The sequence below is a fragment of the Mycteria americana genome, chromosome 5 (genome assembly GCF_035582795.1).
Source record: "Mycteria americana isolate JAX WOST 10 ecotype Jacksonville Zoo and Gardens chromosome 5, USCA_MyAme_1.0, whole genome shotgun sequence".
Classification (NCBI taxonomy): Eukaryota; Metazoa; Chordata; class Aves; order Ciconiiformes; family Ciconiidae; genus Mycteria; species Mycteria americana.
The window spans coordinates 31,939,859-31,967,133 of NC_134369.1; the positions used below are offsets into that span (position 1 = coordinate 31,939,859).

General features: G+C 48.1%; 1 protein-coding gene across 3 annotated transcripts in view; it reads left to right on the top strand.

Moving 5' to 3' along the window:
• Positions 1-18,232, top strand: part of TYRO3 (TYRO3 protein tyrosine kinase) — a 43,729-nt gene extending 25,497 nt beyond the window's left edge. For 2 of the 3 annotated variants that reach the window (XM_075502751.1, XM_075502750.1), the window contains exons 10-19: positions 1,980-2,109; positions 2,938-3,038; positions 4,085-4,180; positions 6,530-6,610; positions 8,345-8,437; positions 9,182-9,303; positions 9,606-9,715; positions 11,190-11,349; positions 12,716-12,852; positions 15,767-18,232. In XM_075502751.1, the coding sequence (XP_075358866.1) occupies positions 1,980-2,109; positions 2,938-3,038; positions 4,085-4,180; positions 6,530-6,610; positions 8,345-8,437; positions 9,182-9,303; positions 9,606-9,715; positions 11,190-11,349; positions 12,716-12,852; positions 15,767-16,142 (1,406 nt within the window). In that variant the 3' untranslated portion in view covers positions 16,143-18,232. The remainder of the gene's footprint in view (positions 1-1,979; positions 2,110-2,937; positions 3,039-4,084; positions 4,181-6,529; positions 6,611-8,344; positions 8,438-9,181; positions 9,304-9,605; positions 9,716-11,189; positions 11,350-12,715; positions 12,853-15,766) is intronic. The other variant, XM_075502752.1, reaches the window with a different exon arrangement.
• Positions 18,233-27,275: the final 9,043 nt, after the last annotated feature.

A 27,275-nucleotide genomic window follows, 5' to 3' on the forward strand; every position in this document is an offset into this window, starting at 1 on the left:
TGTGGGGCAGAGGAGGAGAAGCAGTGAATTTCAACATTCATTTCTATTTCTGACACATTTGCTATAAACTGTGGGGTGGGCTCCTGATCTCTAGCAGTTTAGAAACAGGGAGAATAATTTAGTTTTGTTTTGTTTTCATCCATCCTCCTTTCGGAGGGATCCCCCCAGAAGGTGACCTAAATCCCTGCTCTCTCACCAGGCCAGCTAGCAGACAGAGACTAGAAAAATAGGTGGAGAGAGGTTTGCATCACCACAGGGGGAAGGAAACCTTATCGTTAACTATCAGAGAGGACGTTTTACATCAGTGTTGTTAATTGTTTCTGCCCTGATTGTCTGGCAGGAATAGCCCAAGTGATTGGCTTGGGGATTGTGGATAAGGTTGGAGTTACCTTTCATTGTATTTTCATTCCACTTCTGTTTCTGATCCCTCTCCCTCCTTATAAGCAGCCTTGAAGGCCAGGTCAAAAGGTGCAGCAAGAGGGAGTATCATAAAACCCAGAGCCTATAAAGCCTTCTGGGTGGGAAAATATGTAAGTCACTGAAGGAGATAAGATGCTGGAAAATACGTGCTAAAGCTCTGATAATTGTTTCAAGTGGAGAAGTACTAGTCTGCTTCCTCAGTGGTCCAGAATTCTGTTTCCGTAAGCTCTACCTATTTATTAGACTAACATTGCTTCTTTAAAAACTTGGATGATAAGGCTTGACAATGTAACTAGTAATCAAGCCTTAGAAGCCTTTTACCTGCCAGGACTCTGCCAGTAAGGATGTCTGACTCCTTTTCACGTACATCTATGCAGAGGTTCATCCAAATCTCAGCCCATTAACCTAACATCTCTTTTAAGGACAGGTTTACTTATACTCTCATGACATATAACATAATAGGATTACTTACATTGTCAAAGATGATTCTTGCTTAGCTTCTGGTAAAGCACAGTCAACTGCTGACGGGGAGCAAGGGAGCACGAAGATGAAGGAAGTGCTTAGGGACCTGTTACCTGTTCTTGTTTGCTTTTAAACAATTTGGAGATATGAGGGCTATCCTAGATTTTAATAAACCCATTCAAATTCACATTTAATCTTTAGTAATTGTATTTCGAGAAGAAATCTCTCAGGGAATTGGATTAATTTATCTGTTGTTTGCCAAGCATAGATAATATTCTTTTATTCATAACCATATTGCTTATCTTCCTTGCCTGGCAGCTTACTCAGATTGGCAGCATCTCCATTTCTTCTGTAGACAGTTTGTAGTCAAAAGTATACATATTCTGGGAGCAAATATTAGACCAGGATTGAAACCTGCATGCTGGCTAACTTATTTCTTGACTCGCGGGGCACTTTTTAAAATTCACCTTTTCTTTGGTAGAGAGACAGGGAGAAGTTACAACCAACCAACAACATTGGGAAGTTACAGCCAATACCAAGTCCCACGGGGTGCTTCTCTTTGTGGGAGGGGTGAGAGGGGAAATGTAAATATTTTCAACCAGATTGCCATGAGGCAATTGTCTTTCTCTATTGTCTTTCAAAATGTTATCTGGTTGGCATTCAGGCAGTACTGTGTAGCCTGGTCAAGGATCTGCTGGCTGCCTCAAACAGGACAAGGTGAAACCTGCACAGAAAATGCTCATATTAAGCAACCTTTTTGTCTTGAGACTCCAGTTTAAAGCACCCCAGATCATGAGCTCATGTAAAGTAGTATAATCAGGAGCAGCGCCTTTTACTTTCTTGAGGCTCAAAACTAAGAATAGGTTCTGATAACTGGATGCATCTGCTCTTCCTTTGCTGTGTGAAACAGCTAGTTTTTCTGATGATTGGCTGAGTAGCTGTTTATGCCAAATTCCAGTGTACAATGATCCACTGTGTACACCAGATCCAGCAGCATGGCTTTTCCATTTAAAACCAAAAAGAAGTAGTACCCCAGTATGGTCTGTTTACCATTGACAGTCTTCTATTTCCTGACTGGTGTTTTCTTCATCATCTAGGTGGACAGAGACAACCTCCTTATGGGACATCCTGGGTTCCTGTGGCATTGGGCATTCTCACAGCTCTGGTCACGGCTGTTGCCCTGGCTCTTATTCTCCTTCGAAAAAGAAGAAAGGAAACTCGGTTTGGGTAAGGGAGGTTCTCCTAGTGCTGGTTAGAGAGATCTTTGCTTTCTCCTCCAGTGTGGCTTCTGACTCACTTAATTTTCAAAAAGCATTGTAGATTGAGTACTCTTGGCACTTTCTTTGGATAACTGTTTTTTCACAATTTTGGGGGTGACCCTGGATTAGAGACTAGCAGGAAAGTGCCCTACCTTTTCTTCAAAATGAAAACACCAAAAATACAGTAGAAAAAATGTTATGTCAATAGCTGGGCTTTATTAGAATATGGAAATATAAACTAGATCAAGGTAATTCTATAAGTCCTTAGCACTGCTGCTTAAGAGATTCAAAGAGAAAAGACCCACAGATTAATCATCTTCTGTGTTCGTATGGGCTGGGCCCCTTATCCCATGCTGGTTTTCAGTCTAGCAGCTGCTTGTAACTTCCTGACTGCCCAGAACCCTCTGGATCCCCAGGAAAGTTTCCTTCCCATCACCTCTGACACTTGGCTGTGGGTTGCTCCCTGCTGCAAGCAAGGTTCCCATTCTTTTCAGAGTCTCCCAGACCTCCTTCTCACAACAGCATCTCTCTTTATGTTACTCTTGCAACCTGCCCCACCCTGCAGCTTCTCCCAGGCACTTCGGACGAGTGATTCCCCTCTTTCGGAAGGCTCCCACCCCCACCCCGTGCATCAGCAAGGCAGCATAAACCCATCGTTCCTCCGCTCCAGCTACACAAAACAGTCTGTAGTATTTATATGGCAAGGCATGAGAAGTCATCCATACCGTTCAACACACCCTCTTAGAAGTGAATGGCCCATGTAATCATGGCCCTGTGTGTCTTTTCTGCCTTCTAGCCATGCCTTTGGCAGTGTGGTTGGCAGAGGGGATCCAGCAGTCCATTTCAGAGCTGCCAGGTCTTTCAACAGGGAGGGCCCAGAGCTCATTGAAGCAACATGTAAGTAAAATGACCTGAGTGATTCTGCCTGAGAAGCTGTGTTCATGCATGTACTATGCTCTCTCTTTGTTTTCCCTGAAACTGATGTTTTTGGATCAAGAACATGGGCTTAATTTACAAGGAGGCTTAAACACTGTGGGTGGCAGAGGTGAAAGGCCAGAATTGCTGTTGCCATACCAGTTACATAGCACTTGCTAATTACAGCTACAGTCATTGTGTATATTAGTGCAAGGCATAAATTCGCCACTCCTCTGCCCCAGTTTCAGGGACTCCTTCGACTGTAATATTATGCAACAGTGAGATAAATATGGCTTAACAATATTAGCAATATGCTTTAAACTCAGTGTGCTAAGCTGTGCTACAAGCATGAACCAATTGATCAGTCTTGGGAGGCCAGGAATTAGTAACTTCTCAAACAGGAGACTGAGTCCCAGGAATGGCCAGAGTTAAGAAGATCCATTTCTGTCTCCTGGTTCAGCAAGGGCATGGGTCTCTGTAGCAGCGCTGCATGGCTGGGTTAGGTTGATGCTCCAGCTGTCTTTGACTTTGCTCCCCTGGGTTTAGAGGTCTCTCCATTAAATCTAGTGACCATAAACTGTTGGACATTATGTTACCCTCTCAGCCAGGTACTGTGAGACTTGTACTGTACTGGAAATAGTCTGAGGGCCAGTCATTGAAAACTGGTGCAGCTCCATCATTTTAAATGAAGCTGTATGTACCAGTGTCTATCAATGTCCCTTCTGATTGGATTTTGTCTTTTCAGCGTTATTTACAATAGTTCTGTATTCCTGTTGCTCTTGGAGTGTTTAAGGGTGGTGTTATCACATCCTCTCCCTTTCAGTACTGTTGGTACATTTTCTTGTGGTTGAAAGTTGTTGGACTCTTGTCTGTGGTGAGGCTAGAGGGCATGGAAGGAAACTCTTTCTTTTTCAGGTTTTTCTGCTTACAGTATGGGAATCGGAGATGGAGATTAGAGCAGGTGACTCTTGATGTTGTGACAATATTTAAGTATCACTTATTTGACTTTTCCTTTGTTTTTTTTCCAGTGGAGAGTGTAGGGATCAGTGATGAGCTGAAGACGAAACTCAAAGATGTCCTAATCCAGGAGCAGCAGTTCACCTTGGGAAGAATGTTGGGCAAGGGTAAGAACCAAAACTGAACAAGGCTTTATGTTGAAAGTCCCACTTGTGTTACCTTTACTGTTGAGTAGGGAGAAGCAATTATAAGCAGCCTGGTTTCTCTCCTTCTGCTTGTAGATGGCAATTTAAATGGAACTGTCCCTTCTGCTGGGATAAAACATTTCAAAGGATTAGCATAACTAAGAGGATATTGGTTAATCCATTCCTATAATATGGCTCTACAGCGTCATGAACTGCAGGCTATGCTCAGCTTTCCAAAGTACTGTTGATTCACTGGTGTGTGAATTTCTTTCAGAGATTTAAACAAAGGAATATTCAATTAAACTTCTGCTCTTTCTACTAACAAAGTGGTGTTATAGAGTTCCTCCCATTTACATAAGCATGTGTCAAGTATTAAACGGGCTGAGACAATACAGAGACAGAGATGATCTACCTCAAACACTCCAACCCCTCGAAAAAAATGTTGATTCAGTTTCAGATATTCTCAACATCTGGGGTGGTTTGACTCCAGATTTTAGTTTGGGCTCTTATAGAGACACATTTGGAACAGGTACTGAATTTTGCTGACATTTGTCCTCATTAGTTCATGTCCTTAGGAGCTCTTCTGACTGTGGATCTCCATCTGGATCTCCCACACAGGTGCTCCTAACATTTCTCTGAGGTTTTTAGGTCAGGAGGGATGGCCAGAGTAAAGATGGGATGCTTCTCATTTAACTTTCGCTGAAAATTGGCCCAGAAACTCTGTGTGAAAAGATGGTTTTGAATTTAGATTTCCCAAATGGCACACCAGTGTGCAAACTGTTGAATCATCCTTCTCTACTTCTCAGGCTGAAGGCAATCTCTAGAAATAAGTGAAAACATGTCGTGATAAAGCCAATAACTAAGAGAGGAGCGTAAGTCAGGGGTCATAAGCAAAAGGAAGCTGAAGCGTTTGGCTTCCTTTTCTTTATAAGACCAGTTTTATTGCAGTTTTCTTTGACCCTTTCCCACTGGGAGCATTCTTCCGCTCCATCCTTCCCAGAACAAATGCATTTCTTTCAGAGCAGGAAGATGACCTTCCTGCAGAAGTGGTCTCACAGGGCTTAACAATGCTAAGTACTTAAACAGCTATGTCATCTGTTTGTGAGTGTCAGCTCTTGGCCAGTTTCTGGGATCCTGCTTCAACCTTACTGGGCTGTCCCCATGACAGGTAAAAAACTGGAAATCGACTGCAGGGGGGCCCCTGGGGATGGCCTTGGTGGGAGGATGCTAGCTGGCAGGATCTGGTCTGTGTTGTCAGCCCCATTCCCCCAACCCCACACTCAGCATACAGATTATGATGGCATGACTGTATTATCTTGGGCTCTGCTGACTCTGCAGCTGAGCAACAGCTCCGTAATACAGAAGCAGTACAAAATGCCTTTGCTCTTTCCCATTTTCCTCTTTTGTGATCAGATCCACTGCTCGTGGTTATTGTGAAATAAGCATGTGCCATACAGTAGTGAAGGACGCTGGTGAAAAGCTAGTGGAGAGGTAATGCTTTTGGGGTAGGTGTCCCGAGTGCCATATTTTGCTTCCTTCTTTGCAGTACCAGAGTTCCTCATACTAATGCATTTTGGGTGGGTTAAGCAGTTACAAAATTAGGGAGAGCAAATCTAGAGCCAGATCTAATGCAAAGAGGCTGTGGTATAAAGCCACTTCAGGCTAAAATAATTTGAAGAGGGTTTGGCCAGTTGCATTTCCTCTTATCTCCCTCAGAGAACACACCAGGGTAAACACTTCCTCCAGTGAATTAGCATATCACGCACACACAAGTAGGTGTTCTATGTTTGGTCTGGTCAGCTGTGATTCATAGAAGTCATTCCCTGAGTTTTGAGAGATGAGGCCTGATTGTGTCTCAAATGGTTGAGTCCTGGCACCATTACTCAGCTCAGATGGCTGTCAGCACTGAGAGCTTCTTCAGCCAACCCATCCACTCACTGCGCCAGCTAATAGCTCCCTCTCTAACCAGAGCCTCACTCAGACTCATCCCTCATGGTACGGCTTCCCCAGAAATGTCCGCCTGGGATGCCAGCTTATCCTCTGACTCTGCATCACCCATCTGGTAGAGGATTACTTTCTTTCCCTCTTGTTTTCCTTTGCCTTCTGGACTGCCAGCACAGTGGCCTCTGTCTACTGGTAGTGCTACCTCTTCTAGGCACACGTATGCTGAAAGCTGCTGGCTGGAACTGCAGAATGAAAAATGAAGCTGGTAGCTGCATTTCTTAGGGTTATTCAGCTTCTTTGCCAGTGACCCCTGGAGTGAACCTGCCATGAATCATACTTTCTTCACAAGAAGCTGTTCCCTCACTGCCTGCTCTGGTCATTTCACAGGGGAGTTTGGGTCAGTTCGAGAGGCACTACTGAAGCTAGATGATGGCTCTTTCCAGAAAGTGGCAGTGAAGATGCTGAAAGGTAAGTGGGAGCAGGGCTACCTGAAGTACTTAAGAGAAGAGAGGTTGGAAAGATTAAATGCTATCTGTCTTTTTCTCCGGCAAACATCCCCTGACGCTCTTTACTCCTCTCTGAGCTTCACACTCAGCCACTCTACCCATGTTGTCTCCCATCCCCTTCATGTCAATCTTTTTGTAGTGGAAGCTCTTCGGGGAACGACCTATACTACCTTAGTTGCTTGTACAGCACCTAGCACGTAGTGAATGCAACCAAAACCAAGTCATAGCTACAGCTTCTTCTGTGTGTAGAGGATCTCATTCAGTTGCTTGATTCAACACAGCGCTACATGATGTGGCATAGTCAGCTCAGACAGGTCTGCTTTGCCCTAATAATTCCGCAGTGAAAGATGGTATTCCTCCAAGCATATATCCTAGAATAAACAGAAGAGTATCTGGGCTGAATGCAGCAACGAGCTAACTCATCTCAGTCAGGCATATTTGAGTAAGTAGTCTAACTCCCTTCTGATTTGTCATCTGATGAGTGTGTATAACAAGGGCAACTAACACGTTCATCAGGCAGAAGTCTGTAACAAGAAAAGCAATTAATAGGTATTATTAATAAAAGCAAGTATTGCATACGTGTATGTATATATATGTTAACCTATGTTATTTCATCCCTGTTGCCTGTAAGGCAAAAATTAACTGTGACTGCCTTAAAGCAGGGTCACAGTCGCTTATCTCTGGAGCTGAGTTTGGCTGCCACAGAATACCAGTTTGTACCAAATACACTAACACTACATTAGTGTAAGTTCCATCATTTTCTCCGGTTTCAACAGTAATCCTAATCAGTTTGCAAGCTGTTTTGTGTAGTCAGGCTGTCTACCTTCAGGCATCTAACTAGGGAACTGTCACCCTCCAGAGGCACCTTCCTTTCTCCATTGACTGTAAAAAGGGAATCTACTTTTGTCTTCTGAATCACATTTAAATTACTTGCCTAAAGCAGATAATGTGAATACTCCCCCACAGGTCTAAGTCTGATCTTGCAGTAGGACTGGAGGACTCCCGCTAAATTCAGCAGCAGCAGTGGGGGAATTAGTCCACTGGGCTAATTCTTGATTATATTGATATACTTCCATAAATCTGGAGTAGTAGCAATGAGAAATCATTTACTCCAAATTTGTGCTCATGTATGTCACTGCTGCATTTGGTTCAAGCTCTCCAGTAGTGTGGTTATTTAAGAAATCTTAGCTCTAGCACTTTAGAAGACTCAATCATGCTAAGAGATGTAAAAGCATTGATCTTTCATGCCATCCTTATCAGAGATGAATTGGGGTCTGCCATGCCAGCCAGGGGCTCCAGGCTATCTCCTCGGTTTCAACATTTTCTTTTAATTTTGTGTGATGTCTCCTCTCCCCGACATTGTAGTTTAGGTCCTTTTAGCCAATTAATTCTTAGTCTTTAACCCACACATGACTTCCATGGCTTCCAACGAAAGTTGTTACTGAGAAAAGAGCTGCTAATCAGCAGGTCTTTACTCTGCCGAGAATCAATTTACCAGATGTCCCTGAAGTGTTCTTACTGCCGCCCATCCCAGGAGAAAGTGTCAGGCTCTGCTTTGTTGTAAACTGGCTCATCTAGCTGTAGGTCTGAGAGGATGTGCTGTGCCACAAAGAACAAGCTTCTGATAATCACTATCTGTAAAGTCCCCTGGAGCCACCCACAAAGGAGGAAAACTGACAGTCATTTTTTTTTCCAGCGGACATCTTCACCTCAACTGACATTGAGGAGTTCCTGCGAGAGGCTGCATGTATGAAGGAGTTTGACCACCCGCATGTCACTAAACTGATTGGTAAGCCAGCACTGCTGCTTGTAGTGCCACAGAGCACCTCCCAGTCCTGCACAACCCCACACAGCCTCACGTACTCACCCCCAGTGCTGTCCAACAGCAGTGCTAGTGCAGCCACCGCTGTGCTGCCTGGGGACCTGCGTGTATCAGCATTGCTCCTTCCCAGGCCTAGAGGGAGTTGGAGTGCGTGTAAGTGCTCACAACACTTGCCCTCATACACCAGCAATAAGCATCTCTTGTTTAAGCCATTTCTTTGGTTCTTGCAAATACTACAGGAGAGTTTGGGTGGCTGAGGTATGTCTGAACTGCTGTGAAATGTGGACAGGTGGGTTGGCAGAGAAATAGAGGGAGGGGAGATTGTGCCTTTCCGAAATACTGGCTAAGAAGCAAGACATTAATGGGTGGGCACTACGGAACATGGGCAATTTCCAGAATGTGGAGATTGCTCTGCAGACCCTGGGGTTTGGGGTTGTCTGGTCTGGAGTGATCCTAGAAACATTTATAGCCAGTCCTGCAAGGAGAGCTGAGCTACTGGGCACTTAGTACTGCCTCTGAAGTAAATGGGGTTAGAAGTATCTTAACACCTCCTGGCATGAGGACATGCAAAGGAGCTTGGAGCACGGAACCAACCCACCAAAACTACACATTTTCCTCCAGATTTGTAAGAGAAAGGCACAGCAGCCTGTAAGATTCCCCTTGGGACTGATGTGTTTGCTAAAACCCCTTTGCTGTGTGTGTTCTCGTTAGGAGTCAGTCTACGGAGCCGTCCCAAGGGCCGTCTCCCAATTCCCATGGTGATCCTGCCCTTCATGAAGCATGGAGACCTTCATGCTTTTCTACTGATGTCACGGATTGGGGAAAACCCTTTTGTAAGTCAGTCTTACTGTAGAATTCCTTCTGGGAGGGTATGGATTTTCAGAGAATGCACTGAGATTAGTTCAGGGTTGGGGTCCCAAAGGCATTGGCAAATGCCCAGGTTTTGATAGGAGAGGAAGTTGTGGGATATGATGTTGAAGTATTTAATTCCATGCATGTTGAGGACCAACTCCTCCATTCCATCCCCTCCCTATATCCCGCGTCCCTGCTCAGTAATCTAGCAGCAAATCTTACAGTGTTGCCATACACGCTTGAAAGCTTCCAGGAACAGAACTTAAACTGTTATTTCTTTCAGAACTTGCCTGTTCAGACACTCCTCAAGTTCATGATTGACATTGCCAGTGGGATGGAGTACTTGAGCTCAAAAAATTTCATACACAGGGACCTTGCAGCTCGGAACTGCATGTAAGTGGCCCATGAGTTTTTAGAGAAAAGAAAGACCAGAGTGGGTGAGAGAGGGATGAGAAGCCTTTTGCATGGCAGAAGTGGGGAGGGATCCTGGCCAAGGATGCTGGTCCTTGCATTTAAGTGACAAGAGGCATAGGGGAGCCATGGCCATGGGGGTGGGGGTGTGTGGTGGGGGTGGGGGTGCTGGGGGCAGGGAGCAACTCCTAATGTCCCACTGAGCTTCCAAATCGAACCTATTTATAAGGAACTTTTCCATCATTGGTCTGCACGTGTATTTCATAGGGTTGATTACAATGTGTGTTTGTAATTAGTCACTGTAATGGCTGTGTGTCAGCATGGGCTATTTGTTCTGCAATATAATGTAACCAAAAGGAGAGAATGGGTTTGGCTGTGTTAGGAGAAAGGAACTTTCTTGTAGCCTGAAATCTGAATTTCTTGTATCTATTTTGAGGACTTGATTATCACAATATAAGAAATGTAGAATTTCCCTGAAAGCTTGTGAAGAATGGCTTATGTGGAGAATGCCTTTAGAAATAATTGCATGTTGAACACACTGTGTGATCCCACATTGCTGTTCTTGTCCCCAAACTGCCTTGCCTGCTTTGAAAGGAAGAAAAGTCCTTTTATATCCTTTCCCCTCTGCTTCTTCCCTGAGAACAGAGTAAGGAACAACCCATTCTGACAAACAGAACTCTGCCTCTGAACAAAACCACGACAATCAGTAAAATCCACAATGAGACACAGATTTCCAAAGGCATTTGAATGTCCACATGTACAGACAGGAACCTGATAGTCATGAAAAATGATGGGTTAGCCTGCTTTGACGTTTATGAGAAACACATACTGATTTCCTATTTTTAAACATTAAAAAAAATACAGACTTCCTTCAGAGGAAGCTGAATGCCTATTTCATCATATCTTCTGGGAAAAGCAGGGAGTCTTTTATGAGACCTGGGAGCATGAAGTCTTTGTGGGCTTTTACCTGCACTGTCTACCAACATGTCTAGGTTTAAGTGGGTGACAGAGCAATTTAGACCATTAACCAGGCCTGGAGAGAAGATCTTGCAGATCTAGTTTGAGCAGTTGTAATAGACAGTCTAGGCAAGCACCTGTGTTTTTTGATTGCCTATACAGAGTGTAGGCCTTAGCGGTAGCAATGAGCACTACAGATGTCCTCTGTTAATCTTGGAAACTACAGAAAGCATCTGAGTTCACTTTGGCTGACAGAGTAGACCATCTGAGCATGGCCATTTCCTTAGTTCCTGAGTCCTAATTATCTCCCTATTAGTCTCAAGGAATTGATTTGAGACCACTAAACTGCTTCACTTCGGTCACCAAGTGGGTGAAGTCATTATCCTTCTGGGCAATACTTGGTGAACCTCAGTTCTCTGGCTAGAAGACAGGGACATACCTCTTTTTTGCCTGAGGTAGCCAGTAAATGCTTTTCTCAGTCATTAAAACTTTCCCTTAGGTTGGATGAGAACATGAACGTGAGTGTTGCAGACTTCGGGCTTTCTAAGAAAATCTACAGTGGAGACTACTACCGTCAGGGCTGTGCTTCCAAGCTGCCAGTGAAGTGGCTTGCTCTGGAAAGTCTGGCGGATAATCTGTACACAACTCACAGTGATGTGGTGAGTTTTGCTCTGGTGCATTTGGGGACTATCTGTATTCCTGCAGAAGTGGAAGAATGCTTCTGTATATCTGAAAAGGCCCTGGTGATGGGAAGGGGAGTTTGCCTTGTGTTTGAGGGACAGTGCCACCTCTGCCTTGGGTGCTTTGAGAACTCAAGACTAAAGATGTGTACGAGTGGCAGAAGACATGAACCCTTTTCCTCTTGTCCTTTGGTCCTTCATTCTTCAGTGGTTATCCCCATCCCCTCCTTCACCTTTCCCCTTCTCCTCCTTTTCCTCTCTCTTTATGCAGTCTCTTCTTTCTTATTCTTTTTCCTTTCTCTTCTGCATGACAATTTCATGGTGACATTTGAAGCACACATAAGCCAAACACTGATGTTCAAGTGCAGCAATGGTACTTCATCCTACAGAGGCGTTGTTGGAACTTCACAGACTCTGAATATATCAGTACTTAGACACTCCTCCCCATAACTTCACCCTTGGAGAGTGAGGCTAAACCCATTCATCTGAAATTTTTGCTTCCTTTCCCTTTGTTTTTCTTCTTCTGATACCTTCTCCCCTCCTCCCTGCTGCCTTTTGATCTAGTTTCACATTAGTTTTGTCCTTCAGACCTGTGGACTTGCCTTCCCAGTTATCCATGTCACAGTGCCCCTGAAGAGATCACCAAGAGTGCCTTCTAGCTCAGCTGCTGTGTTGGCCAGTGATTGCTGCCACCACTGTAGACAGTGTTTAGTGATTGGTGATCGCTAGTTCAGCCAGTTTACAATAGGCACTGGACAGGGTTGCTTATGAAAATCATAATTTTTTGCACCTAACAAACCTTGCAGTTTAGATTTAAATGTACAAGTATGACTGTTGCAGTGCAGAGCACAAATGAATGTGAGCCGTAAGTGGTTTGTTCCTTGCCCTGCTTTATTGGCTAAACTCTACTTTCATTTGTGCCTGTACATTTCCAGTAACCCAGAATCTGGCTCAATGAATTAAGCAGCTGATTTGTGAGCCCCAAATCAAAATCTTCATGTAGCTGGGAACCACAAAGCTGATACAGCATGCCTTAAAGAACCATGAGTAGGAGATGCCTGGGAGAGGTCTGCAGGTGGAAGACAGCAGGAGCTCCGAAATCTTCCCCGTTCCACTGGAGGATGGGGCTGAACAAGGCCTTCAGCTGTCTCCCAAGATGACGTGTCAGCATCAGCTGGGTCATTTCGTTGTTTTCTAGCTAGAGTTTGGATAGTCCTTGCATCACTGCTACTCACATGACATTACCCCAGGCTGGGAGGGTCGGCACAGTCTGAGCATGCTGAAACCCCACCCCAGCAAGCAGGGGACTGTCTCTTCACTTGTTCTGTGTGCTGTTCCCTTTCAGTGGGCATTTGGGGTGACCATGTGGGAGATTGTGACCCGAGGGCAAACCCCTTATGCTGGCATTGAGAATGCAGAAATCTACAACTACCTCATCAGCGGGAACAGGCTGAAGCAGCCGCCAGAGTGCCTGGAAGATGTGTGAGTACTTCCTTGCCCTCCTGACATGTGATTCCTTGAGAAGTTTGGCTTGCTGGAAGGAAACAGGGGCAGCTGGCTGGAGCGCTGGTCTGAATCTATCCACTTTCCAATACACAGAGGCATTCACTAGAAAGTCTCTGGGTTAGCTACCAGATATTCTTTGCTGGCACAGCTCCCTGGAACCTGTAGTAGCTACACAAGCAGCTAACTTGGCTCAAGGGTTTGAACAGTGTCAACATTAGAAGCTCTTGGCTTTGTGGAAACTATAACTGTGTTTCCAGAAATTCACTGCTCCCTACCTTCTTAGGCCAGCACGTGAGAAAAAAGGTGGATTTCATGGCACACCCTGAAGGTTAAATAGAAAAGCAATCAAGTAAGACTATGAGAAAACTGGATTGCAGAGGCAGTGGCCTGCATGTGTCTTTAAAAGCTGGGCCCAGTTTTCAGAATTGGATCTACTACTCTCACAGAAATAGCAGGGTGAAAGAGAAGAGCAGAGATAGGAGTATCTAAGGTTCTGTAGATCGGTGTCCCACCTTAAATTACAGGTGGAAACAAAACCAGGACAGTCTTGCAGATACTGGTTTCAGACATTTTCAGACTTGCAGGAAGGACTTGGGTAGCCCGCGGAGGAGCAGGCAGCCACATGCTGAAGCCTGTGCTGCTGCCTTAGTCTTGTGGCCCAGGGACCATTCTTGGCCAGCAGGTTACATGAAATGTGTGCTCAGGAACCGTTGCTCCACGGGTGGTGGCTGCAATAAGTTTCCTAGAGTCCGCACACGGGGCTGAGGTCCTCCAGGGAGTGTCATCATAACTTCTCCCAGGGCAAAAGCTTGCCTAGTCTCGACAAGGTGGAATCATTTCACTGAGTGCCTAAGCAAGTCTCTGTTTTCTCTGTGTCCTGCCCAAAGCAAGACATAACTATGAGCACTGACTTTAGTGGCCTTTTCAAGCCATTCCTTGTGTGTAAAATGGACAACATGAAGTCGTCTTTCCTCCCTCTTCCCCCTTGCTCAGATGGTGGATTATTTCATGTGGTTTCCTTTCTCCAGCCTTTTTTCCACATAGGGAATAATCTATACTCTTGTTATTAAAGCTGTACACTTTTATCTTCTCAGCAGTTCATTTTAACTACTCCTGAGTTTAAATGAAAACATCGTTATACCACTGCTTAAATTCATTATATGTCTGCATCTTGACTGCTGTGAGTAGTTTTGGTTCCAAGTTCTGGAGCTTATGGCCATAGGATGTTATAGATGCCAAAAGTAGAGAAGAGATTCAAAAAGCTGCAAGGCATTGAAGAAAAATCCATTAAAAACTACTAAAAAGGTACAACCTCCATTTTGAGAGGCCCTTGAGCTACAGGTTATTGAGACCTGAGAGAATATACCAGTAAGATCTCGCTACATGCTGGCCCTCAGGTTATGTGCTTTCCCCAAGCGTCTGCTACTGGCCGCTGTCAGAGGCTGGGTACGGGGGCAAATGGACTTTTGGGCTGATTCAGTACAGCCAGTAGTTTTCTACCTTTCTTTCAAATGAATTTCTGCTGTTTGCCAGTGAGGATAAAAGAAAGTATTTAATTTGGTGCCACAGAACAGGAAGTTTCTATTTTATCTGGAGCATTTAGAGTTATTTCTACTGTTTGTGAGGGACGTAAATCAGGATTAAGACAACTGAACCATAGAAGCTTTCTGTAAAACTAGTGTGAGATCAAAAACAGCCTTGTAAAGCTGATAGCAAGCAAGGGACAGAAAAAGTAAAATAAAAGCATCGTGAAATGCTTTATTTCCCAGTAACGGCCATATCAGATTTTTTCCATTTGCAAGTTTAACTGAGGTTCGTTTGTCTGCGGTGTTTTTCAGTGCCAGTACTGTGCTTTGTTCCTGTTCCCTGCAGAACTGGCAACAATAACGCCATAGGAATGCAGCTGCCAGTCTTGTGGGTGATGCACAAAGAGGAGGAGGACAATGGCTCTGGCCACGCTCCAGCCCAGTGGGCTCCGGCGGGAAGCCTGGCTGGGGGGAGGCCAGCCAGCGCAGGCGCTGAGTCGCGAAGGCGGCCGCAGGAGAGCAGAGCTCCTTGCCCGAGCACAGGCCATCAGAGCCAGCGACGTCTCCTCACGCTGGCCCTCGGGCAACCAGAGCTGAGGTAGCTGGCATTTGACCACAGGAGAAATGCTGCAGGACAGGGCCTGAGGCTGGTAATGGCACTGAACACGTCTTCTGCGTAGGGGCGATGCCCTTGTAGTAGAACGGCCGTTTCAGCATCCCTCTTCCAGCAGTGAAGTTGGTGTCCGTTCCTCCACAGCCCTCTAAACAAACCCACTGTGCCTTTTTCCAGTCTCGCTGGCAACCTGTCGGGCAGCAACAGCGGCACACCTCCATCACGCCGGGAGTGCTGAGTTAACACGGTGTGAAAAAAGAATATTCTGGAAATAACTTGCACCTCCCACAGCCGGATGTCTGTTTTCTTTCTTCCTGTGTTTTATCTGCTCTTGAACTAGAATTTGGAGGGATGGCTTCAGCCGCAGCAGAGGTTGTCAGGATGCTTTTTGTGAATAAATTCAAAAGCTATTACTAAGTGCTGTCACACTCACGGTCCTATTCTAGCTCTCCAGAGACAGTGGAATGAGGTTTTTACCAAGAAATTCAGCATCCTTTGACAGGGCTTTTGGGTTTTTTGGTACTGTCTAAATAATTATTTTGACCAAAATGGGAATGCCTTTGAAAATGGGAAGGAACAAGGAATTAGATGCATGATGGCTGCCCACGTGCTGTCACCTGTGCAAGGCCAAAGCCAGTAGGTTTCGGGGAAAGTATCTGCTTTTTAAGCTGCACTGCACAGAGCCCCTGTTTGGAGATGCAGGGGGTGGCTGCTCTGCTTCTCAGTGCTCTTGTCTCCCTCTGTTTTGCAGCTACGATCTCATGTGCAGATGTTGGCATCCTGAGCCCAAGCTACGCCCCAGCTTCGGAGTGCTCCGATCCCAGCTGGAAATGATTCGGGGGAGGATGTCCACACTCTCTTCTAGTCAAGATCCTCTCTATGTCAACATTGGGAAGGACAAAGAGGCGTCTGCGAGTGACCCTGCCCTGCACGCTTCCTTTGGAAACACGGACGGTGAAGAGACGGTTGCTGGGGCAGCTGCTGCTGTCACAAGTGACTATCGCTACATCATGAGCCCCTTGTGCCTTGGAGATGGTGCCGAGGGTGAAAGGCATCCAGATGGGCAGGAAGGGGAGGACAAAAGCCTTCTGTATGAGCTGGAGACAGAAGGAGAGAAAAGTTGTTAGCCTGTACATAGCAGTGACACTCTGCTTCCCTGGGACGGGATGCGTGCAGCCACGGTGCCGTGTCACCTGGGGCTCTGATGCCGGATCTAGAATGGCTTTGAACAGCACTGGCCAGAGCTCTTGGGCAGCTTTTGTAGCTTTCACCACCTGTGTGGGCTGCAGTGGCGGATGGCTTGGAAGGACCACAACCCCAACGACCCCTTGGATTTGGGGGAGGGGAGCAGTAGGGTTACAGGTTGATCGCATCCCGCTGAAAGGAGTTCAAAGCTAAGGCGGGCAGTCAGAGTCTATGCTCTGCTCCTTCTCACTGACTGCTGGAGCAGAGCTGAATACACCTTCTGTTCAGTCAGTGCTCGCTCTTGTGTAGATGTTGTCTTCGATCCTGGCTGCGTGACTTCAGGACTGGTACCTCTGAAAACACTAGTGGGTATTTACACTGTCATTCAGGACAAGAGGGCGAAATTCCCCTTGTGTTCACTCAGCAGTACTGCCTAGACTTGTTGCCTACCTCAGTGGTTCTCAAACTGATCTGCGGATCTGCTTCTACCCAGCACTGAATTTGAACATCTGGCTTATTTCATGCAGTGACACTTGCTGCTTCCTCAGTCCGGGGCTCTTTTAAGAGTTTCAGACGTTTTGGTGAGCCATGAAATTAGAAAAAAATGAAAATCCAGCATCTCTCTTCACCCCACGTACCTCTTTTATATCTTTCTTTTTCTTCTGTTTGATGCCAATTCGGGCCTGACCAGACTTGCAGCTGGCATTAAAATGTGAAGGGAGGGAGAGCAGCTGGCATGTGTGAGGACAGAATCCACCTTCAAAGGGACTGGAAGGAAACAGCGTAGAGAGGACTTAACAGCAGTATGGGGGAACAGTGCTAATTAATGCTAAGTGCTGCCCTCCAGGAGAGAAAGGAGACAGCTTAGATACAGAACGGCAGACTTGCTTCAGCTTCAGCGGGAGCAGGATTCAGCATTTGCTTTAAAATAGGATGCGTTTAATCTTTCTCTTTAACAGTCCTATGACTTTTTCAAATAACCAAGTGCTGTAGCTGCTGTAGGGAAGGTGTGAAATCGGTTTTGGGAAGGTGTGTGTGTTGGGGGAAGGGATCAACTGGGAGATCTCTTTCTAAAGAGTCCTCATGATGAAAAAGCTTGAGAACCACTGGCCTTCCTATTTAGGAGGTCTTCTGGCACGCTGTAAAAGCCACATCAGAACATAGACTAGTATCACTGCAGCCTTCCAGACAGGGCAAAATTAATGGTTTTGCTCTTTGGATTTTGTTTTGTTTGCCAATCAGCATGTCTGACTCACTATAACTGCAAGCGCTTGTGTGGTTTTTAATAATTTAATATTTTACTGTAAATCAGCATTTGTTTTGTGCAGTGGTTCCCAGCAAGGAAGTGCAGTTACATCTTATTCTACTTATCCTAAATATTTGCTAGATCTTAATTTCTTTTATTTCCAGTGTGCTGAAAACTCGGCAGTATCACAAGACTTAGGATTCCACATTGCTCTTCCTCAGAAACGAATACCACAAATGTCATTATTTGCTGAGTTGGCAAAGGTGGGACCAATAAGTCAAGTGAGATTGCAGACCTGGTATCAGAACACTCCACCCTTCGATGCCCAGTATTTGCTTATTGTAAGGTTTGGGGCTAACTACAAAAATCAGGCCCAGTTTCAGCCCTTAGGGGGAACACTTCCTAGGGAAGGGGAATTTCAACCTGGGGCTTGGGCATGGGTCCTTTTTTGTAAAGTTTCCTACTGAACAGCGATGTCCTACAGATGTCTCGAGAAGTTCAGTACAGTTTCTCAGTCACAGGTACAAACTGCACCATCTTATACCCCAGGCGGTACAGGGTGTTCTCTTCCTTTAGCTGGAATGCTCTAAATGCAGGTGAGAAGATAACACCTAACAAAGGGTAACAAAAACCTGTGCGGTGCACATGTGCAGTGAAGGCAGAAGGCTGTGCTCCTTGCAGCTGCCTGGGAAGCGCAGATGTACATATAGACTCTAACTTTGGGAAGCATGTCTTTAGTTTTTATGCATTTTTTAATAATAAAACATGTACTGTGTCTGAGTCCTAGCCTCTTGTCTGTGGCAGAGTTTGTGATGATGCTCACTTACTGGGTGGGGGTCACAGCGAATCTGTCAGCCCCAGCCAAAAGCCGTCTTTCTCCCTTCACCAAGCACAATTAAGCTGCTTCTTGGAGGCAGAGAACACATTTGGCCCCGCCAGATGGCAGTTACCCTGCATTGCTCCAACCTTGAGGCTGAAGGCTGAAATCTGATGGGCACAGGCTGGTGCTTCCACAAAGATGCAGGCTCTGTGGCCATCGCTGTGCGGGAGCCTGGGGAGAAGCCCTTACTAGGACGTGCTGCATCCTACCTGGGAATGCAAAGCCTCTGCATCAGTTCCTCCCTGAAAACTGTCGCCTGCACCAATCCAACTCCTGGCAGTGCTCTCTGTGGAAGAGAGGTTTGGAGGTGGTGGGTAAAATTCAGCTGCTGAGTCAAATGTTCCAAGTGCGACATAAAAGAGCCCCTGGATTGCCAGCTCGCGGAGAAGAAAAGGTGTACCTCACGCTTTTATTCTTCATCAGCAAACGGCACGTTGAACGCCCTCTGCCTGCCAGCTCACACGGAGGAAGAGTGATGGTAAACGGTACGAGCGCTCACCCCCCATCTGCAATGCAGGAAAAATGACTTCTGAAGCACGAAGTGGCTGATTTAGTTAATATTTTAAGGTTCCATTGCCCAGTGATGTCCCTTGGATCTGGTTCAAATGATGATTTAATCCTTTTGCACGCAAGCCTGGTCAGACCAGGTACAAATGAGGCTATGTTGTGGGTGGGAGCAGCGATGCTAAAAGAAGAGCTAGTGAGAAAAGAGGGAGGGAAGGGGGTTTCAAAATGGGGACAGACGGGATGGGCTGTGAAGACAGCAAACGAGGGAGTCGGAAAGCAGAGATGGGGAATTTTATACATGAAATCCCAGAACAGAGAAGGCATTGCCCCAGCTGGGACCAGGCAGGGGTCTGAGGTGGGGGCTGGCTTTGTGTTTTGATAAAGGATGAGCTGCTCTGGTCTAGCCCAGGTGCCCTGTAGTGTGTTGCTTTCAGAGCGTGAAGAGGCTGTACGCAGCTGGCCTGGCTCTGCATCTGCTTGACGACAGCGCTGCGACCCTGACCCCAGGGAAGCTTTAGCCTAACAGTTCTGATTTAGGCACCAGTCCGGCACACTGGTTTCCTAACTAAACCAAACATTTCCACTACCACCACCCTTTTTTCCCACCGCCCCAGTACAACGTTGCAGTCCCTCCCATCCTCCCAAGCAGCAGCCCTTGCCCCGTCCCCTGCGGTGGGACAGCCGAGGGGCACTGCACGTTTCTGCTGAAGCAACCTGTGTCCCACACGGGTAAGCCTGACCACGCTCCTCCTCCATCCACATCCCCCCGAGGATGGGACAGGCTCTCCTCCTTTCTAACGCAGACTCAAGCCACTCAGGGCAGTAACCAGCTCAGCTGTGAGGCGGCGTGACCCCACAGTGCCTCACACGGGCACGGCAGAAGCTCACAGCGCTGTGTTGCGCAGGGGAAGTTCATGCACGAGGAGAGATGCCCCCGTCAGCTCCGGTGCCAGGGCTGACTGACGGGCCCTAGGCCACGGGCTGCGCTGGCAGCTCGGCCTGCAGGCGCGGGGATGCTGCAGCCCAAGCCGGTACCTGCGCCGTGTGGGGATGCTGCAGCCCAAGCCGGTACCTGCGCCGTGTGGGGAATAGCGTGCGCAGGGCTGACGGCCCAGCAGGTGCCTGCAGCGCGTGGATATACCTCGGAGCTAATGGACGGCTACCCTGGGACCTGCCACCTTCCTTCCTGACCTGTGTTTGGAGGGAAGTCTTGCAGTCTTGACTCAGTAAAAACACTCCCTGAAGTCAAATGCCATTAATTTTGAGTAAAAGTTTGAGTCTGGCTGACCAGAGAAAGGCACAATATTTGCACGTAGATACTTTCCTGATTTACATTCTATTTTCCTGGCAGTATGCATTCTCCCCTGATGCTCAACAGCCACCAGCTTTTGCAAATTCTCGTATTTTTTACCAGGGATTTCTGTGAGGGACCCTCATACGCAGTCCTAATTTTATACTGATCTGTTGTTTAACACCCATCATGCTCCCTTAAAATAGCAAGTTGTTCTATGAACACTCAGAGCGAAGGAAGGCTGGTCTCCTGTGGATTTGCATCCCACGGGTGATTGCAAGTCCTGGGTGAAGCTTGCCCCTGGTTAGGGTACTTGCAAGAGCTTTTCCCTTGGCGGAGTCTCTGGTGTCCAATACGAAGTCATTGAATTTCCGTCTGCGGTGAAGGTACCGATGTGGCACTAATAGGGTCTGCCATACACAGCCTGTTTTCAGAAAACTTGTAGGAACTTAATTATCCTTCAGACCTCAATCTTGCCATCACATTTGGCTGAAATGAAGCAGTGGATTCAAAAGCTATTAGGGCCAACACGTGCAGCTGGTGATCAGAAAGGCTTGTTACCATGGGAAACCGAGCTAAAAATCAATTACTTAGTCCAAGAACAGAAAAGACTGACGGACATGGTTTTTGATTGCATTTGCTCTGTCATATAAAAGGAACTCGGCGTCAGTATGAATCAGACCTCAGTCACTGCACTGAGGTCTAGTGACAAAACAAAGATGATTGACTCCTTGCTTACTAATTACTCCGTGGATCCTCCAGCTAAAGGCATGCCAAGCCAATTCATTCCTAAATGTGGGTAGGCTAGGGAAACGGAACATCTTCTGGTCATGTTGACAATAGCACCAAAATTAGGAGCCGGGTATTTCAGCGGCACTGTTGCTGGCTCCCACCGAGCCCAGCTTTCCAGGCGGACGCTCCAATGAGCCACCAGCCACAGCTTGGAAAGTATCTAAACAGCTTTTGTTTCCTCCAGTTTCTTTTCACCGGCTTAAAATAGAACTGAAAGAAACATTTGACCTCAGAAAATGGACGGCACTTGTTGATTTAAGCTTTGTTGAGTTCCATAGGGGCTTAATGGGACCGGACTAGTTTCCAGAAGAGTCTTTATAGGAGCTGGCTCTTGCCAGCCTGCTGTGTGAGGAAGCAGGCATTTGTGAAAAGGAAAGAGGGTTTGCATGCATAAACGATCTAATTAGGAATATAAGATACTGCACTACATGCTGATAAACACATTGCCAGTAAAGGTGACGAAAAGGGGGAGCTGAGAGAAACAGTGGGGCATTGGAGAGAAGTACGCTCTGTACACTGCAACATGGCAATTAGCGCAGCAAATTCAGAAGGTCGCTGCTTTCTTAGTTAATATATAAGACAACGATCCTGGCTGCTGCCCTGTCATTACCCGAGCTGCGTGGGAGACTGCTGCTGCCTCTTTACTTCTGCTCCGCCAATGAATGCCTCTGCAACAGCCACTTTTGCTTGTGCGACGCAGGTGTTAGCTGGAGCAGAGAGCCCTTTGGCACTCGCTGCTGCCTCTCCTTGTTTCTTCTTACGAAATTACCTTAAAAGAAGCTAAGAAAAACAAGGTTCACATTGCTAGACGATGTAAAGCAGCATGCCTCCACTAACATCAGGTAAGGTTCAGGTCTAATTAATACGTTTCCTGGTATCATTTGTCTACATTATCCCTCCTCTTGCACAAAGGTACACAGAGAGAAACAGGAGCAGAAATATTTTGCAGGCTTGTGGCGGGGCGTACAAGGAGGGACTGAGCTTTAACAGCCTTTTGGTGCCCGTGAACCTTGTACCTGAGCTGCAGGGTGTAAGGGCAAAGGAAGATGCACACTTGGGGGTTACGCAGGGGACCCAAACTGTGCCCCGGAACGAAGCAGGCACTTAGCTGTTGCCAGAACCCCCAGTACTAAAAAAAACTGTGTCAAATCCCAACTTGAAGGCTTGGCATTTACGCAGTGGACAGCTGGGGCAGTTTCAGACCCATCTCCCCGGTATTTGTTTGCTCCCCCTCTGCTGGAATTGGGGATCCCAGCAGCCAGGGCTGGCAGTGCCGGTGCTGCTGAAGGTAGTGAAAACAGCAGATGATGCACGGAAAAGGATGAAGCACGGGCACATGTTTCTACCAGCACTGCTGTGGGGGTGGAAATCTCCGGCAGAGCAAACAGCCGGTGACTTCTCACTCCCCCCCCCCCCCCGTCTGATTCACTCCAGCTTGTCTGCCAAGACTCCCAATTACGCCAGTGCACTTTCATTGAAGCTGATACGCTGGGCTGTACCTGAGGCCACGATCGGGCTCTCTACATGAAATGTTCCCCGTATTTTCCACCTATTGATGAAATCTCTCTGGGTCACCACGGAAATTGCTCAGGGCTGCTGCCCTGCCAGCGGGCCAACTTTTTCTGCAGGCATCATCAGGCAAGGATCCAAATGAGAGGAGCTGAACCTACGTATAGCAGAAAATAACATGGCTCGCTATTTCTCCTTTTTCTCTCTTAATATACTCCAGGAAGTATTGCCAGTCTGCTGAGCTCTGTCAAGCTGTAGGTAGGGGGCTGCAGTGCTGTAACTGAAGACAACCCCTTGAAGTTGGCCCACGGGGACTTTGTTTGGGGATTTATGCTCTCACATTTGACCGTCCTTGTCTCAGTGGAGTAGACCTCATCCCAGAGGCCTCCTGCACCGCAGGCCTGAATCGCCTGTTGCTGATACTGGTGTAAATCAGTGAGAAAGGCACCGAGATCATCGGAGGTTGGTTCCCCGGCATGAAAATAACACAACTGAGAGAAGGCCATAGTCTGTAATCTGGAAATGCACCCAGCCTGCCTTTATACCATGCCCTGACCTCTCCTGTGTGAAGATGATTTGCTGGGATGACGTCGGTTTTCCTCCTCATGCCTGTTCAGCTGCTGACGCTGAGCCCTGATGCTGATCCCACAGCAGGGGCAATGCGCAACAGTTCACCCAAGTCCATGGGATGATGCCGTCACAAGGCTGGCAAGAGTTCAACATCGTGCTTTACAGCTTGCCTGTTTCTAGACTAATTTCTATTGGCATCAGAAATCTGTGAATGTAGAAAATCTGCACTTGCCTTCGTTCCAGGAAGGCTCTAAGCTTTCATGAGAAAAAATTAATGGATTTATTTTCTCAGTAAACATCTTACAAATGGTCTGGGCAACAGAGCATCACTGACAGTGAGCTGGGCAAATAAAGAAAAAGATGTTCTTAGCTCAACATTAGTGCGAATGGGAGTACAATCCTAAAGAAGACAAGGCTTTCTGTGGTCTTCCCATGCATTAGCAGGGTGAGGTGTATCTCTGTCTCCCCCACAACTCTCTTTTCCTGGACCTGCTATCGCAGGTAGAAGCAAGGCACTGCCTTGTTTTCTCCAGGTGTGGTGGAAGGGCACAACATACCTTTCCCTCGGTGCAGATGAACCCACAGACAACGGCGACTGTCCGGTTTCTTCCCACTTGGGCTTTTGCTTGCAGGGACGATGCTGGAAACAGGAGCTGAGCTGGCTGTGCAGGCGTTGCTGGTGGGATCCCTCCCCAGGTGCACAGAAAAGCCGCGGGGCAGCCTGAAGTGGGCAAGGTTTTACCCTGAGGATGTTGGGGATCAAATTCAGTTTTGGCCCCCCAGGGCTGGCTGCAGAGGGCTGGCCAGGGAGCCGGCGTCGGCTGCTTCAGCAGAGAGCCAGGAAAGCTCGAAGAGGGCAGCGGTGGGATAATGTGCCTGTCGGGGACATTTTGTCCTCTGCAGCGCGACGTTCGTGTCTCTCAGAAACGCCGGCCTCCTCTCCTACAGCAGAAATCAGAGCTGCTTTAGGGACTTGGCTGACAGCAGACTTTGCCCTGGTTTTTAAAATCCCTCACATTTCATTGTTTACATGAAACCCTTCACCTTTCGCCAGAAGGTCCTGTTTCCCCCCCAGCTCTCCTTCCAGCCTGCCCTCCTGCCTGTCCAGCCACGAAATCCTATTTTGCATCCTGCAAACACAATTTCCATACCTCCCCTTGGCCACGTTCTCCTTCGTGTCGCTGCCCCGACTCAGGTAGAGAGCTGCCATCCTGCCCAGCTTCGGGCAGCCCCAGCACCGACGGCAGCCCCTGAGCCCTGGCAGCGTTTCCACCTGTGCAGATGCTGTGCGTGCCCGGTTGGATCCTTCGCCTTGCCAACCAATTCAAGACCTTCACCACTGTGCTGGTTTTGGCTGGGGTAGAGTTAATTTTCTTCATAGTAGCTAGTATGGGGCGATGTTTTGGATTTGTGCTGGAAACAGTGTTGATAACACAGGGATGTTTTCATTACTGCTGAGCAGTGCTTACACAGAGTCAAGGCTTCTTCTGCTTCTCACCCCACCCCACCAGCGAGGAGGCTGGGGGTGCACAAGAAGCTGGGAGGGGACACAGCTGGGACAGCTGACCCCAGCTGACCAAAGGGATATCCCATACCATATGCCGTCATGCTCAGCATATAAAGCTGGGGAAGAAGAAGGAAAGGGGGGACGTTTGGAGTGATGGCGTTTGTCTTCCCAAGTAACTGTTACGTGTGATGGAGCCCTGCTTTCCTGGAGATGGCTGAACACCTGCCTGCCCACGGGAAGTAGTGCATGAATTCCTTGTTTTGCTTTGCTTGCATGCGCGGCTTTTGCTTTCCCTATTAAACTGTCTTTATCTCAACCCACGAGTTTTCTCACTTTTACTCTTCTGATTCTCTCCCCCATGCCACTTTGGGGGAGTGAGCGAGCGGCTGTGTGGGGCTCAGTTGCCGGCTGGGGTTCAACCACGACAGCCACCACGTCACTGAACTGTCCTGGGGGTCTGGGGCAGCAGGCACACTCCCCCAGCTGGCCTCAGCGCTGTACTCTGCTTAGTGGTCTTGCTGGTGAACAGTGAAGGGTAATCCTGCTTATGTTTCTGAATATATATTTTAACGTGATTCAGCTGTTGAGAGGGAGTAGCAGATTGCTGAGAGAGAGAAAATTCTGGTCTCTGGCTCCATGCAGTCTGAGAGTTGGGAGATTTTCTTGGCCAGACTTTTACTTCTGCTCAGTTACACCTATTGATTCCTGCAAAACTATGGGAAGCAACTGAAATGAGAATTTGGCCCCAAACTTTTTGCTTTGTATTAACATTCGGAGTGCAAAACCTGATGAGATGTCTGGATGTACAATTGGTGAGTTCCCCTGTTAGGCCAACATTGAAACAGGCTTGGGAGAGATGCAGAAACGCCTTCAGCAAGTGCCAGCTCTCAGTCCATGCAGAGTGTGTTGCATCTTTGCTCCCTAGGATACTTACGCAGTTTTGTGATGTGGTTACGTTGTTTATCGGAAGCGTCTACTGCGAAAATGCTTTGCGTATTTGATGGTTGCCTTGTCTGTGCCATTTTGTAATTTCTCTGGATGCATTTCAGTGAAATACATAATGTGCGAACACTGGCTTTAAGTGGACACCTTAGCGTGCCCTTGCTTTGGATAAGGATGCTGCTTTCACGGTGAATGCCCTGACGGTCCCTCCTCACCACGCATCGGGGAGTTTTGGCTGAAGCCCCGCTGGGAGGTGGGCTGCGGGAGCGCACCTACTGCACCCGGGTTGCTGAAGGGCCGCCGGTTCCCAGGCCTGGAGAGGAGCTGGACTGAAGCAACCCTCCCTGCCCCAAATGGGTACAGCACAAGCGGTGGGTTGCTAGCGCCAACTGTTTTGGTCTGTGAATACAGTCTGGCTGCACTACTCACTGATGCAGCCATAGCTGTGGCTTTCAAGCAAGTTTCCATGCCTCAGGTGAGATGGTGAGGGCTGGTGCTTTGCTGCCAGGTGTCTGAGCTGGTCTCTGGGTTACGTGCCTGCCGCAGGACCTTTATTTTTCCTTTGCATCAGCCTCTGAGGTGGGACATGGGTGGCAGCCAAGCCGGCAGGTGCTTAGGGCAGCGGGTTGCTGCGGGAGGCAAAATTGCCTGTCCTGCTGCTTAGCTGTGCCAGGGCAGCGCTGCTGACAGCGGCTGGGAGACAGGGGAGGGGAGAGGGTGCCCCGAGGCACGAGTGGGAGGGCCGGTGCCTTGGGCTCCCCCCCGCCTGCTTTTGGCCACTCACACACCCTTGGGGAGGGCAAAAATTTTGCAAATGTGCAGGAGCCTCTAGATGGCCCTCGATGGTCTGAAGATGGTTTCCAACCCATCCAGCAAACTTGGTGCCCCCACTGCTTCCCCCCTGAGCGGTGCCCCAGCCCCTGGCGCCTGCCCCTTTCCTTTCCCCTTCTCCTCTCTCTCCCCTTTCCTTCCTCCCTGTTACCCCCGGCGGAGGCCTCCTGCTTTGGGGAAGGGCCAAAGCCTTGGCCCCAGCGTGCTGGTGGCTGGCAGCCCGGGCTGCGGGGCAGAGCTCTGGCCCTTGCAGGAGGGACGAGCTGTGCCTGCTTCACATCTCCTCGCACTGGTGCGGGCAGGACGGAGAGGCTGCAGGGCAAGGATATAGCCTGTCTTGTAGTGCCATTTAGATCTTTAATATCGTTTGGGGCTGCCTTAAATGAGGATATTGCAGCGTGAGAACTACTGGCTTCACGTATCTGAGAAATCACCAGCACTTCCAGGTTAAAAGGCAATAATTCCAGAGGCCAGCCAGCAGCTTTGGTGCTCACAGGAAGGTCAGCCAGGAGCACTGAAATCAGGTGCCTCAGAACCGCCGCTGCGTTCGCACCGGTGCGTGCAGATGCCTGTACGGGGTTTTGCAGCTGGTGCTTTCTGCTCCTCGCTCATTTGGATCGAGAGCAACCAGCGTTTGGGTCCCCCGCGCTGTCCCCTGGCGAGGGGATCTGCGTGTACGGAGCACGGAGAAAGGCCGGGCCGGGCCGGGGCCAGCGGCGGCCGCAGGCGGTGCTGCCGCCGTCCCGCGGGGCCCCCGGGGCACCGGGGCTGGGGTCCAGCCTGGAGCCCCTCCCCGCCCGCGCGATGTCCTCCACCCTACGCTTCAGGAAAGGTTTATCCCCCACCCCCTGCCCCCTGCTTTTATTAAAAGCTCTCGGGTTCACGCCGTTGCGATAAGGATCTGCCCTCGGGGAGCTGCGCCTGCATCCTCCTTGCTCGCAGCTTGGGCGGGAGGAAGGTTTAACCCCTCGCTCTCGGGGTCGCCCGTTGCAGCAGGGAC